General features: G+C 34.6%; 2 protein-coding genes across 5 annotated transcripts; both read right to left on the bottom strand.

The window, feature by feature from the left end:
• Positions 1–1,665: 1,665 nt before the first annotated feature.
• LOC148165555 (uncharacterized) lies at positions 1,666–11,008 on the bottom strand. 3 transcript variants are annotated; one of them, XR_015771372.1, is made up of 4 exons: positions 10,896–11,008; positions 10,495–10,847; positions 2,393–2,584; positions 1,666–2,331 (listed from the first exon to the last, which is right to left on the bottom strand). XR_015771372.1 is itself a non-coding variant. In XM_088049703.1 (3 exons), the coding sequence occupies exons 1-2, from the start codon at positions 10,908–10,910 to the stop codon at positions 10,542–10,544; spliced, it is 321 nt and encodes a 106-aa protein (XP_087905829.1). In that variant the 5' UTR covers positions 10,911–11,008; the 3' UTR covers positions 6,141–6,230; positions 10,495–10,541. The 3 variants fall into 3 exon arrangements, 2 of the variants coding, with proteins under 2 accessions (XP_087905829.1, XP_087905828.1); XM_088049703.1 differs by lacking the exons at positions 1,666–2,331; positions 2,393–2,584 and adding an exon at positions 6,141–6,230; XM_088049702.1 differs by lacking the exons at positions 1,666–2,331; positions 2,393–2,584 and having other exon boundaries at positions 10,399–10,847.
• Positions 11,009–11,155: 147 nt separating this feature from the next.
• LOC148165554 (uncharacterized) lies at positions 11,156–13,442 on the bottom strand. Of its 2 annotated transcripts, XR_015771371.1 has the most exons (3): positions 12,820–13,442; positions 11,286–11,366; positions 11,156–11,168 (listed from the first exon to the last, which is right to left on the bottom strand). XR_015771371.1 is itself a non-coding variant. In XM_088049700.1 (2 exons), the coding sequence occupies exon 1, from the start codon at positions 13,233–13,235 to the stop codon at positions 12,867–12,869; it is 369 nt and encodes a 122-aa protein (XP_087905826.1). In that variant the 5' UTR covers positions 13,236–13,442; the 3' UTR covers positions 11,226–11,366; positions 12,820–12,866. The 2 variants fall into 2 exon arrangements, 1 of the variants encoding a protein (XP_087905826.1); XM_088049700.1 differs by lacking the exon at positions 11,156–11,168 and having other exon boundaries at positions 11,226–11,366.
• Between the last annotated feature and the right edge of the window lie 1,833 nt (positions 13,443–15,275).

Here is a 15,275-nt window from a genome sequence, read left to right as displayed (position 1 = left end):
CGTTTGAGTCGCAATTTTTTTTCTCAAAAAATCGACTATCGAATTTTGGGCTTTTAAGCACTTTTTCTAACGTAAAATGAGCCGAGAAAAACGATGGCGCAAACCGCATCTCAATATCTCTAATAGTTTCCGAGATATTTAACTTTGAAAATTGGCAAAAATGAGAAAAAATGAAAATCAACTATCCGAAACTTTGATCGGCCATAACTCCGTTATTTGCAGTCGTATCTGAATTTAAATCCCAAATTTGAAATCTGCGTAAAATTCTGCGTACACTGGTGTATAATAACTCAAGTTTACTCTAAAAAATAAGCGAGATATCGGTATGAGAAGTTTGGCCATAGTTTTAGTCATGAATTTTTGCGAAAATTTGCAACTTTCGACTATTGGAAAATCTAAAGACTATTTCTTATGTGAAAAATCGCGAGAAAAACGATGCCGCAAACCGCATTCGAATATCTCAAATAGTTTTCGAGATATCGAGCATGAATTGTTTGGAACCTTCAAAAATTTGGCCATCTGGCGACCACCCAAAAATTCAAACGGCCATAACTCAGTTATTTGTTATCCGATCTGAATTTAAATTCCAGATTTGGATTCAGCGTGAGATTCTGCGTAAAATGAGTCTAAATTTATTGAGTTTACCTACGAAATAAAGAAAGCATTGACCAAAAACTGTTTGGAAGTGGTCATTTTGGGGTGATTTTCAATCACTATTTTTAATGTAAAAACAACGTTTAATACCTTTGTTTTATACAGGGTCCGGCAACACTTGTGTCCACCCCCAAAATCGTCTTTAATTTTAAAGATAAAATTTTGAAAATTTGCATACACTCATAGTTGACAAAGCTCTAGAAGCCGACGCAAAAATTTATTTTTTATCACTTATAGTTTTGGCGTCGCGACGCCTTAAAAGTGTATTTTTTAGCTAATTGTGAAGTTTTATGAAATGAACCTCTAATTTAATTTTTTTTCAATATAAATGTGTTAAAAATATCTCAGTTGACATTTTAGATTTAATGTAAATTGTATTCAAAATTTGAGGAAAAAATGCTGTTTAATCAAGTTAGTTTCCAATTTTATTACGTCAAAATTGGGAACTACGTTTACACCCATCTGTCAACATCTTGTGTCACAAGTGACATCTATTCTTTGGTTCGTTTTAGAAGGTAACAAAAGTCTTACTTGGCGAAATTGTCGCTTTGTCGATGTTAATTAACGATTTCTAGTGTCCAGAACGTGCAACATACCCGAGCTAATCAAAATTCACCTTCATATGAATGAATGAAGTGACTTGTGAAATTTTGGTGTAAACGTAGTTTGTCACTGCACCGTCAAAATGTTGAAAACTAACTTGATAAAACAGCGTTTTTTTCGCAAATTTTAAACACCATTTGAAGTAGATTTAAAATAAAAACTCAAATATTTGTATTACAGTTATGTTGAAAAAAAATTGAATTCGCTAATATTACCGCAAAAACTCAAAAATCGCTAAAAATTAAACTTTTTAGGCGTCGCGACGCCAAAGAAACCGTGATATCAAAACAAATTTTTGTGTCAGCTTCTAGAGCTTTGTCAACTATAAGCGTATGCAAATTTTCAAAATTTTATCTTTAAAATTAAAGACGATTTTAGGGGTGGACACAAGTGTTGCCGGACCCTGTATATCATTCGAAAGAGGAGCTCGAAATCTATCTACTGGCCCAATTTGAGATCGATCAAGCAAACGGTTTACGAGTTATGGTCAAAAATAAAAAAATTGAAAAATTTTTATCGTTTGAGTCGCAATTTTTTTTCGCGAAAAATCGACTATCGAATTTTCGACTTTTAAGCACTTTTTCTAACGTAAAATGAGCCGAGAAAAACGATGGCGCAAACCGCATCTCAATATCTCTAATAGATTCCGAGATATTTAACTTTGAAAATTGGGAAAAATGAGAAAAAATGAAAATCAACTATCCGAAACTTTGATCGGCCATAACTCGGTTATTTGTTGTCGGATCTGAATTTAAATCCCGGATTTTAAGTTTACTCTAAAAAATAAGCGAGATATCGATATGAGAAGTTTGACCATAGTTTTGGTCATGAATTTTTGTGAAAATTTGCAACTTTCGACTATTGGAAAATCTAAAAACTATTTCTTACGTAAAAAATCGCGTGAAAAACAATGGCGCAAACCGCATTCCAATATCTGAAATAGTTTCCGAGATATCGAGCACGAATTGTTTTGAACCGTCAAAAATTTGGCCCTCTAGCGACAACCCAAAAAAGAAAGAAAAAAATCCTACCTTGTTGGATCCAACGTCGCCATCGTCTTCGCACACGGACTTACTGCAATAGAAATTTTTTTTTAGAAATTTGGCCAACGATTTCAAGCCAGCAGTTAACTTACCCTTTAATCCTGATCCCTAAGTGGTATCGTCGCGCTCCTACCACTGCATCCCCCTCCAGGAAGCAGGAACCAGGAACCACTCACTCACTTTGTTTTAAAAACGATGTTAGTTTTATTATTATGACACTACTGAAACTGAACTGATCTATCTCGCGCACTAAAAATTTCGGCACTCGAAATCAATGGTGGAAACTGAAAAAAAAAGAGAAAGTTTGAATAGATAAAAAGATTAACATCGAAGAGATAAAATGTCAGAAATTCTAGTCGACAAATATGCAGAATAGGAAAAATAAATTAAATCTGAGTGACTCCCCCCCATTTTGAGTCCCACAATACATCCCTTTCGCGAACACAGACACCGTAATATTCATTTAAAAAAACTAGTTTTTAGAATTACTAAATTTTCCCAAATTTTATAGCTGTAGCACTAATAGTACAAGTCCTACCTTTAAACCCTGGCAATCACTAAACTACAATAAAATAAATTTCGAGCCACCGTAGCACGACGTCTTTCTTACACAAAACTCGGAGTACAACTAAATAAACGATGACTTTACGGGGGTTATTAAATAATGATTATTTAACTCTTTTTTTGGAAAAAAATTTCTAGCATTTTATTTGTAATTGATTTGTCCTTTCACTAATTAGGAACAATGCAGCTCAGTTAGTTACGTATTCTGCATTAAAAAAACAGGACTAAAACGTACGGAAAAATATCACACAGCCATTCAAAATTATTTCTCCTTATTGAAAATCTATCAATTTCGTTATTAATTCGCCTCGCGTTTTCAAAAGACATTTCATCCCAAGACTGGCGGAAAATCCCGTTTCGGCAATATTAAAACTATCAAATAGAAATTTACTAAAGAATGCGACGCAATTTTTGTTAAAACACTTCCCTTACATTAAAAACATGTACCGGGTGTCCCAGCGATTGCTGAACATAGGGAAATAACATGGAAAAATGAATTTTATTTTTTTCCTGCTCTCTCGACCCTCCAAATTGAATTTGGTCAGTGGTGGATTATTCTTTGAATGATTCTTAATCAGACTGTAATTTTTTTAATTCGATGCTTTTACGGCATTATCCAAAAAAAATCAAATTAAAAACGGTTAATTTTGAATTTCCCGCCGGAATGTTGGCACATTTGAAATTGAAAATTTGTCATTATGACAGCAGAGTTAATCACCGTGAGTCCAAACTAACCTCACTTTTTAAAGATTTGGAGGATTAACAACGATGTCTAACGTTTCAAAACTCTTGTTCTAAGCTTAAATTGTTAATTTCTGACGTAGATAACTTCAATCTGTGCAAAAATATGGTTAAAATTTGACAAAATGTTGCGAGAACTTTGAACTCTTATTAAAAACAAAACATGTTTGGCTGTGTTCTTCTGTTTGACAGTCTCAGCCATATATTTTTTGTCGTTTCAAAAATGCATTTGGACTCTTGGTGAAGCAAATAATCCGTTAACAGAGCGTCTGACAAATGAGTGCATTTCAGTTGTAGCATAAATGCTGCTCATTCTATTTAGTTACAAACTTTGAAGATTGTTTTTAAAGCAACTTTACTATCTATTACTTTACTTTACTTACTTTACTATTATTTTGAAACGTTAGACATCGTTGTTAGTCCTCCAAAACGAGTCTCCAAATCTTTAAAAAGTGAGGTTAGGTTGGACTCACGGTGATTAACTCGGCTGTCACAATGACAAATATTCAATTTCAAATGTACCGACATTCCGGCGGGAACTTTAAAATTCACCGTTTTTAATTTGTTTTTTTTTAATAATGCCGTAAAAGCATGAAATTTAAAAAAATACGGTCTGATTGAGAATCATTCAAAGAATGATCCACCCCTGACCAAATTCAATTTGGAAGTTCGAGAGAGCAGGAAAAAAATAAAATTCGTTTTCCCATGTTATTTCCCTATGTTCAGCAGTCTCTGGAACACCCGGTATTTAAAGTGCTTTGCAATAATCAGATTTTATAATAACACATTGACCCAAATTTCGAATTTTTCAAACACGTCTTTTTTAAACGAAACTACAAACACGCCTGTAATGATCTGTAACCCAATTCCGCCAAAATTCAAATGAACCGCCAAACTCGAGAACCGCGAACTTTAAAATAAATAAAACGGCCGAAAACCGTGATCGTCTGAAACGGCTAGGACCTACGTTGTGTTGTGAAGGCGGATGTTCATTAGATACAAAGCAGTGCATCGTCTTTTAGGAAGAGCGTACCAACACAAAGAAATAAAAATACACCAGACCAAATGTGGTTTAACTTGTTTTATTCAAACTTTAGAAGTTTGAATGGTTTTGATTTAAATTTTACAGCTACGTGTCCATTCTTAACATTTCAAGAAATACAAGCATTTGAACAGACGATTTGATCATGTTACAAAATTCTTAATAATCTTTAATGTCAAAAGAAGTCACTTTACAAAGAAACGTTTCGGTACAAAAATGCAATAAACAAATTAACGGAAAGTGAATTACATCAAAAAAACTACAAAAATCTCCCATTCTCTCTGTTGTGAGTGTGATCAAACTACAAAAATGATTGAAAACAAAATAACAATGAAAAACAACACACAATTTACCAAGTAGACATGTACAAACAATTTATCAATAAACATTAATAAAAGATAATTATTTTCAAAGGCGACAGACAGAAACAGGACGAGATTATGTTTTCGGAAGACCCGAAGACAATTTTTCCTATTCCGCAACATACAGGCGGTGTCTTATCGAGAGTACTAACAAATTATGGCCAGATTAAGAGTAACCAACATCACCCGCGGAAGACCCGCTAGTTAGGTGAACCCTGACTACCCCGAGAGTCCCACGTAACAAGCTTCCAGCACTGGAGGGTTTTCGAAAGTCAAAAATCAAAGTTTAATTTTGAATTGATCACACTCTAAAAGAATGTACTAACATTAACGCGAGAGGCTGTTTGTTATGTTGTGTCTTTTGTGACGAAAAAAGTCTAAGCATCTAAGAAATCAAGGGACATACATAAAATACATAAACATATAAATTTTCAGTTTCGATAAAATACAATGGAAGAGAAAGTCGTGGACTTTAGGAAAAATGTACTCGTTTTTGTTCACAAATGACACAGAGTGATCCAAAAAGACATTCCCAGTTAATTTCATGTATTTCACAATTTCTTTAAAATCCTATTCTATTTTTAATCCTTCGAACTCAACAGTATAAATTCCTTGAACTGAATCGAATAAAAATTTCAGTTCCCAAAACTATCAGGTTTCCACGAATCTAAATTGCTTCTGCACGTGGCTTATCGGACGGTGGGCGAACACTGGTTGAATCCAGACGCTTACGTCAGCGGAAAAAAAACGCGTTACTTTAGAATTGTAGGGAAAATAACTACTTTACATGAATCCGGGGTGACTTCCTTCTTCAGACAACAAATGACAAAAATTATTACATACCAAAAGGTGACAACGCACAAGCGCTTCTACAAGGGGCTCTAAAATAACACCACACTCCCGTTAAAATTAATGGGTAAAAAAAAATTGTTTAAAAGATTTTAACAAACAAAAAATTAAAAAAAAACACAAAAATGAAAAATTAGAACAAAATAGCGATTAAAATTAACACTGTGAAAAATATGGCGAAACGCACTCGATAGCACAACGCCTTAGTACTCCCGAACTCGTAACAAGAATGAATCGCCTCCGGCGTCGCCCGCCTCCTCCGCTGCGGCGGTGGTGAACTCCCAAGTCCACCAACTTCTTAACGCAAAAATTCCTGCGGTCGTTGTGGCGCGAAAAGTTTGAAATTTGAATTTGAAGTGGGACACTACACGCCTAAAGAATAAATAATGAGCACTAATTTCACTATGCAACAAAATTTAAACATTTGGTTTTCGCTGGGGCGTTATTTTTAAGTCCTTCTTTAGTATGCAATAAGACGTCAGGGTCACATTAGGATTTTTAGCGAATTTGTCATACATATTTCCTCCAGAAAGAAAATCAATCGAGGCATATTTCAACAAAGGTCTATTAGTGTGAACCTTTTTTCATATAATTGAACTTGAAATTGGCCAAAATATTCGCGAAGTTTTCAATATTGTTATCCAACTAATTTTTTGCCAAAAAAAACAATTGTTTGTCAGTGGTGCGGTACTGCTCAACTTGTCTGCCCTTCAACTAATTAAGTAATTGAAGGATAAAATGAATACATAAGACCTAAGTGAATTCCAGCACTATGGCGTGAGACGACTATGGAAATTTATACGACGATTATGAAGTTGAGTTTCATATGTGCTTTCAAATAAAATTTAAATCTCAAAATTAATATTGAGCGGTTAATTTTGAGAAGAATGTTTCCGTTTCAATAAAAAAATTTCAAAATTCTGAAAGCAATCTTCAAATTTTGTTTGCCATATCCAACAGTCAAACACAAATCCTAGATAAACATTTGTAAGAACCAAAAAAGTCTAAATGTACCTAACTTCCTTTAAAGTCCGATTATTACTAAACATAAACACTCTGTATATTAAACAACTTTTGTTAACGCTAACAAACTGAAAAAATGAACAACGTTTCACCTAACGTTTCTATGAATTGAAAACTCTCCAAAATGTCTATAAATGAATATGATGGGCTAGTACTTTACCTTACAAGATATTTTATCAGAGTAGCAAATTTCCGAAACGACCGTCTTTATCAAAAGTCGAAACACAACTGATTCCAATAAAGAGATTAATACCTACGTAATTTCCTAATTGCTTATCTTATAACTTTTTTCTTGAGCGAACAAAAAATAATCAGGTAGTGCTATTGCCATAACCGAGGGAAATGAATGGACAAGGTCGAGTTCCAATATAAATCCAAATATACAGTGTCCGAACGATTTGTAGACGAAACTGATTTTGCAACTTTCTGTGTCTTTCGTTCTACAATTTTGCAATTTGACAGAGTTACACGACTTAAAAATAGTAAGTTCCCCAAATTTCAGAACTGTAGCATTAAAATTACCAAAATTATGAAATTTAGTCAAGGATGTGGAAACTTTTGCTTGTCTCAAAAATTAAAATTTCTAAAATATGTGTCATTGCGGCGCAAAAATAGTCACTTCCCCAAATTTCATAGCTGTAGCAATAAAACTACCAAAATTACGGATTTTGCTATACTAGAGCACGTGACCATCAATGCTCTCGTCTAAAGTTGGCAGCAAATCTGTGTTTTTGGCTGTACAATTTTGAAATTTAATAGTCAATATACAAATAAAAAAAAATAACTTTCCCAAATTTCATACACTAAAATTACCAAAATTACGAATTAAATCAAAATCAACTCAAAAACCTTCGGTTAACCAATCCTTCTTTTGAAAAAAAATGTTCTATAGTTTCTTCATCAGATTAAGACGTTAGTACAACCAACGACTTAACCTCAAACATCGCAACATTCAATTTTCTATTAATCTTCTCCCCTAATAAAGAATTGATTTACCCTCAATAGTTTTTGTATATTTCCACAAGAATCTAGAGAAGCTACAAGAAAACTCTTCTTCTTTCTTGGTAAAAATGGACCAACCCGCTTTTGTTGGAAAAATCGTGAAATTTACCTTAATTTACACGGTTTTGGCTGGTGACCACGACTAAAATACTTGAAACACTTCCATGAATGTTTCAGAACACAAAATTTCACGTGGGAACACTAAAAACTTGTGTTTTTACGCGAAATTGGAGAGCCGGCCACTTATGTTACAACAAATGACACATTCCGAACTTTCGACAGCTGCCGTCTGTCAAACTCTAGCGCGGGACTTTTGAAATTTGAAATTGGTAGAGTTTGAGTTGGAAATGAAAAAGTCTACGTTTAGTTTAGGTTGCAGATAAGCACAAAGATCACAAATTTTTATTTAAATTTTTCATTATTCTCCTGATGATATGTACACAACGAGTTAACCTCAAAACTTGCTAAATTCAGTTTTTCTTCAATTTTCTATCTAAAGAATTTAAAGTCAGATTTACAAGAAAGAAATTTGGAAAATTTACACACGAGGGGTTGACTGATGGCAATGAGCGCCTACTTTTTATAAGGTGTCTGCAATTTTTGATTGGTCTCAAAAATAAGCATTTCTAAAACCTCAAAAATTGCAACATTCAATTTTCTCTTAACCTTCTCCCTAATAAATAATTGATTTACCCCCAATAATCGAATATTTCCAAAAGAAACTCGAAAAGCCAAAAGCTAAAACAGAACTCCCCTTTCTTGGTTAAAATGGACCAACCCGATTCTGTTGGAAAAATAGTGAAATTTACCTTAATTTACACTGTTTTGGCTGGTGACCACGACGAAAACACTTGAAACACTTCCATGAATGATTCAGAAGACAAAATTTCACGTGGGAACACTAAAAACTTGTGTTTTTACGCGAAATTGGAGAGCCGGCCACTTACAACAAATGACATCTACCGAACTGACGACAGCTGCCGTCTGTCAAACTCTAGCGCGGGACTTTTGAAATTTGAAATTGGTAGAGTTTGAGTTGGAAATGAAAAAGTCTACGTTTAGTTTAGGTTGCAGATAAGCACAAAGGTCACAAATTTTTATTTAAATCTTTCGTTATTCTCCTGATGTTGATATGTACACAACCAGTTAACCTCAAAACTTGCTAAATTCAGTTTTTCATCAATTTTCTCTCTAAAGAATTTAAAGTCTGATTTACACGAAAGACATTTCGAATATTTACACAGGAAGGTAGACTGATAGCAATGAACGCTTACTTTTTTATAATGTGTCTGCAATTTTTGATTGGTCTCTAAAATAAGCATTTTTAAAATCTGTGTTTTTGGCTCTACAATTTTGAAATTTAATAGAGTCAATATACGAATCAAAAAAAGTAACTTTCCCAAATTTCATAACTGTTGCACTAAAATTACCAAAATTACGAATTAAATCAAAATCAACTCAAAATGCTTCTTTTGGAAAAAAATGTTCTATAGTTTCTTCATCATATTGAGCCGCTGATACAACCAACATCACCAACGACTTAACCTCAAAAATCGCAACATTTAATTTTCTCTTAACCTTCTCCCTAATAAAGAATTGATTTACCCCCAATAATCTTTGAATATTTCCGCAAGAAACTGAAAAAACCATCTGGCTCTACAACAGAACTCTCCGTTCTTGGCTTTGTTGGAAAAATCGTAAAATTTACCTTAATTTACACGGTTTTGGCTGGTGACCACGACTAAAACACTTGAAACACTTCCATGAATGTTTCAGAACACAAAATTTCACGTGGGAACACTAAAAACTTGTGTTTTTACGCGAAATTGGAGAGCCGGCCACTTACAACAAATGACATCTACCGAACTTTCGACAGCTGCCGTCTGTCAAACTCTAGGGCGGGACTTTTGAAATTTTAAATTGGTAGAGTTGGAGTTGGAAATGAAAAGTCTACGTTTAGTTTAGGTTGCAGATAAGCACAAAGGTCACAAATTTTTATTTAAATTTTTCATTATTCTCCTGATGTTGATATGTACACAACGAGTTAACCTCAAAACTTGCTAAATTCAGTTTTTCTTCAATTTTCTATCTAAAGAATTTAAAGTCAGATTTACACGAAAGAAATTTGGAAAATTTACACACGAGGGGTTGACTGATGGCAATGAGCGCCTACTTTTTATAAGGTGTCTGCAATTTTTGATTGGTCTCAAAAATAAGCATTTTTAAATCTGCGTTTTTGGCTCTACAATTTTGAAATTTAATAGAGTCAATATACGAATCAAAAAAAGTAACTTTCCCAAAATTCATAACTGTTGCACTAAAATTATCCAAATTACGAATTTCAGTCAAGGACGTGGAAACTTTCACTTGTCTCAAAAATTAAAATTTCTAAAATCTGTGTCATTGCGACGCAAAATAGTAACTCCCCCAAATTTCATAGCTGTAGCACTAAAACTACCAAAATTACGAATTTTACTGTACTAGAGGACGTGACCATCAATGCGCTCATCTAAACTTCGTAACAGCCCCTAGGGATGTTTATTGGAAACAGTTAACGTCTTGGGCAAGTTTGCCAAAGACCATGAATGGAGAGAAAAGAAAACAAACAAACCTTCCATCCTTCCTCAACAAGCAGCGATGCATCCAGAACTCCAGATCTCACGATTTCAAAAAACCAATAAAAATTCTCCATAAACTTCCGTTCCCTGATGTTTCCTTGACTTCACAAAATATCTCACAAGACACCAGATGACCTTCAGAGCCTTTGTAGTATTTTCTTTCTTGACAACTGCATCTCGATGATGCTGTTTCCGTTGGTTGAGTTCCTTTGGGCCTTCTCTGGAGAAACACTCGTTTTCTGCTCGTAGACTCGTCAGGTTTGGAAACGTTGCAAACTTCGTGCTCCCGCAATGAAATCAGCAACACTCTGAATATTTCCCAGTCACTGAACGACATCTTCGACCACTGGAAAAAGAACATTTGACTTTGACTTAAAACATGTTTAAATTTAACCTTTTTCATCCACATTGCAGTAAAGCAACACCTTTTTCGTGATGTTATGCTCCTGGATCACTTCACTGTACTCTGGGAGCTGAATGAGTGGTTTCTTCAATTCTGTGCAATAAGTTGCAGAGTCCTTCAACGTTGAGCGACGACAACCGCCTTTTCGACATCTTAGGCTATGGGTGGTACCATCAAGATGCTGCAAGATGTGTGTAGTCATGAGAAGACCATCATCTATATACTCAGTCTCTTAATAATAAACTCTGGTAATGAAGTTGGAACCTGAAATACCACAAAACATTATAAAGCTGGGATTCAAACAATTTTCAGCTTACCTGCCTTTAAAAATTTCTATAAAGACCCGGAAATTTGTTGCAAATCAAATCCAAGACTAAATACCTTCAAATGAACTTCTTAACTTGTGTGTGATTTCTTTGGACCATTCCCAGAAGAACGAGAAAGTAAAGAATTTGTTGTGCTCTGAAAATAAGTCTTAATTAGTAAGAATTATTTCGCTTCAACATGCAGCATATAGGCAACCAATTATACACCTTAGTAATTTTGTGGTAAGTTAGTAACTTTTCTTTCTTAGGTTGATGCCAGTTTGCACCAACCGTTCAACCAATCAAAATTAAGCAAGCATTTCTAAAATCTGTGTTTTTGGCTCTACAATTTTGAAATTTAATAGAGTCAATATACGAATCAAAAAAAGTAACTTTCCCAAATTTCATAACTGTTGCACTAAAATTACCAAAATTACGAATTAAATCAAAATCAACTCAAAATCCTTCTTTTGGAAAAAAATGTTCTATAGTTTCTTCATCATATTGAGCCGCTGATACAACCAACATCACCAACGACTTAACCTCAAAAATCGCAACATTTAATTTTCTCTTAACCTTCTCCCTAATAAAGAATTGATTTACCCCCAATAATCTTTGAATGTTTCCACAAGAAACTGGATGAACCATCTGGCTCTACAACAGAAGTCCCCGTTCTTGGCTTTGTTGGAAAAATCGTAAAATTTACCTTAATTTACACGGTTTTGGCTGGTGACCACGACTAAAACACTTGAAACACTTCCATGAATGTTTCAGAACACAAAATTTCACGTGGGAACACTAAAAACTTGTGTTTTTACGCGAAATTGGAGAGCCGGCCACTTACAACAAATGACATCTACCGAACTGACGACAGCTGCCGTCTGTCAAACTCTAGCGCGGGACTTTTGAAATTTGAAATTGGTAGAGTTAGAGTTGGAAATGAAAAGTCTACGTTTAGTTTAGGTTGCAGATAAGCACAAAGGTCACAAATTTTTATTTGAATTTTTCATTATTCTCCTGATGTTGATATGTACACAACGAGTTAACCTCAAAACTTGCTAAATTCAGTTTTTCTTCAATTTTCTATCTAAAGAATTTAAAGTCAGATTTACACGAAAGAAATTTGGAAAATTTACACACGAGGGGTTGACTGATGGCAATGAGCGCCTACTTTTTATAAGGTGTCTGCAATTTTTGATTGGTCTCAAAAATAAGCATTTTTAAATCTGTGTTTTTGGCTCTACAATTTTAAAATTTAATAGAGTCAATATACGAATCAAAAAAAGTAACTTTCCCAAATTTCATAACTGTTGCACTAAAATTATCCAAATTACGAATTTCAGTCAAGGACGTGGAAACTTTCACTTGTCTCAAAAATTAAAATTTCTAAAATCTGTGTCATTGCGACGCAAAAATAGTAACTCCCCCAAATTTCATAGCTGTAGCACTAAAACTACCAAAATTACGAATTTTACTGTACTAGAGGACGTGACCATCAATGCGCTCGTCTAAACTTCGTAACAGCCCCTAGGGATGTTTATTGGAAACAGTTAACGTCTTGGGCAAGTTTGCCAAAAACCATGAATGGAGAGAAAAGAAAACAAACAAACCTTCCATCCTTCCTCAACAAGCAGCGATGCATCCAGAACTCCAGATCTCACGATTTCAAAAAACCAATAAAAATTCTCCATAAACTTCCGTTTCCTGATGTTTCCTTGACTTCACAAAATATCTCACAAGACACCAGATGACCTTCAGAGCCTTTGTAGTATTTTCTTTCTTGACAACTGCATCTCGATGATGCTGTTTCCGTTGGTTGAGTTCCTTTGGGCCTTCTCTGGAGAAACACTCGTTTTCTGCTCGTAGACTCGTCAGGTTTGGAAACGTTGCAAACTTCGTGCTCCCGCAATGAAATCAGCAACACTCTGAATATTTCCCAGTCACTGAACGACATCTTCGACCACTGGAAAAAGAACATTTGACTTTGACTTAAAACATGTTTAAATTTAACCTTTTTCATCCACATTGCAGTAAAGCAGCACCTTTTTCCTGATGTTATGCTCCTGGATCAATTCACTTTACTCTGGGAGCATTGAATGGGTGGTTTCTTCAATTCTGTGCAATAACTTGCAGAGTCCTTCAGCGTTGAGCGACGACAACCGCCTTTTCGACATCTTAGGCTATGGGTATCATCCATCGATTCAGTCTCTTAATAATAAACTCTGGTAATGAAGTTGGAACCTGGAAATACCACGAAACATTTCAAGGCTGGAATTCAAACAGTTTTCAGCTTACCTGCGTTTAAAAATTTCAATAAAGACCCATCAATTTGTTGCAAATCAACTCCAACTCTAAATAGCTTCAAATGAACTTCTTAACTTGTGTAATTTCTTTGCTACCATGCCCAGAAGAACGAGAAAGTAAACAGTAAAGAATTCTGGTAGTTTCTTGTTAAATCATGAACATAACCTCAATGTGTGCTGTCAAAATAGTCAAGTTAAGACATACGTTAAGATAGAGACACAATAATTTTTAATAATTAATAGAATCGTAACCAAGTCGTGAATGTTAAATCAGACTTTAGATTCTTACTCCTGAGGACAAAATTAATAAAAAGAGTATTTTCTTGCTTTAATTTTCATCGAAAAACTGCAAACCAAATAAAAGTTTGAAAAATTAATAAAACATTAACGGAGCGTCTGATCGAAAAATCTTTGACGGATTCTTGTTCCTGAGGTCCAAATTGATGGAAAAAGTCGGTTTCAAAGAAATTTTATTTTTTGTCGAAATCGCCAAAAATCCATGATGTTTAGTCTTTGAACTTTTTTTGGCGAAAAACGCGAAAGTTCGCAGATCGACACGAAACTATGCACATGGCATAATTTGACATTTCCACATCCATTTTTAGTCTCCGTTCCTCGCTATCTGCAAGATTTTTTGAGAAAATGCAAATTAAAAATTTTAAAATTCAATTTCCCGCGTCAAGCAATCTGTCAACGAAGCATAGAAGCTAGGACATGCGTCAACAGTCTTTAGTCCATAAATAATATTAAATAAAATATTAACAAAGTCGTAAATCTTAAATCAAAGTTCAGATTCGTTTTTCTGAGGTTAAAATTAACAAGTTAAGTAGTTTATTGTATTTATTTACACCGAAAAGTGAGAGAAGTTTTTCCATAAAAGCCACCTAGCGGAATAACGCCGAACTTGATAGTTCACGCCTCCTCTCACCAGAGGGCTAAACTTTTGTTTTTAAAACATCGCCAACTTCATCCATATGCGCTGACGCTTATATCAAGCCTGTTCAATAGCCTCTCAAAGTTGTTCCCGTCAAGTAGGCCGTGACGTAGTTGATGTACGTAAGAAAGCGCCGTCTACCGTCACTTTGTGGCAAAATTACATGACGCGCTTTTTGACATTTGAATCACTTTTTTGTATTCATTTTGTATTTTGCACATTATTTTGTTAAGTACAACGGTTTCACGATGGGTAGAAAGTGTTTTTTGTGTGGAAGACAGGAGGAACCATTTTTCAGTATTCCAGCGGATCAAAAAATTCGAAAAAAATGGTTAAACCTATTAAAACCAGTGTGTGGTATGAAAGATTCACAAAAAACTGTAATAAATCCATTAAAACATTATTGTTTTAGATGTAAGCAAAATCAGCGATTACACGGTATTGTGCTCCGAGCATTTTGAAGATGAGCATATCAGGCGCGTATCAAAAAGAAGGCGTCTGTGCAAAGATGCGCTTCCTATTATAAATGTAAGAATTTTTTAGATCAAAATGTTCAGCTTCACATAAGAAGCTTTTATTACACGCCTTAAATGTGTGATACATTTTTTGCCGTGGTATGGGGCGTGGAGTGAATGAGTTTGTCTTAAATGTTCTGTTTACGTTCACTTAAATTAACTTGCAATGGTCTAGATATGACCTCCTTACTATGGTTCTGCGAAAGATTATCAATGGTTTCGAGTTGTCAAGAACTCTGGTATAAATTATTTTTAGGTAGTCCAAAAGCATGGTTTCATGCGTAAGCAAGTATAAGATCTGGTACGATACTTTT

The sequence above is a fragment of the Gnatocerus cornutus genome, unplaced genomic scaffold (genome assembly GCF_029298725.1).
Source record: "Gnatocerus cornutus isolate USDA-ARS CGAHR unplaced genomic scaffold, icGnaCorn1.1 ctg00000282.1, whole genome shotgun sequence".
Classification (NCBI taxonomy): Eukaryota; Metazoa; Arthropoda; class Insecta; order Coleoptera; family Tenebrionidae; genus Gnatocerus; species Gnatocerus cornutus.
This window is presented reverse-complemented; position numbering and strand designations above follow the sequence as displayed.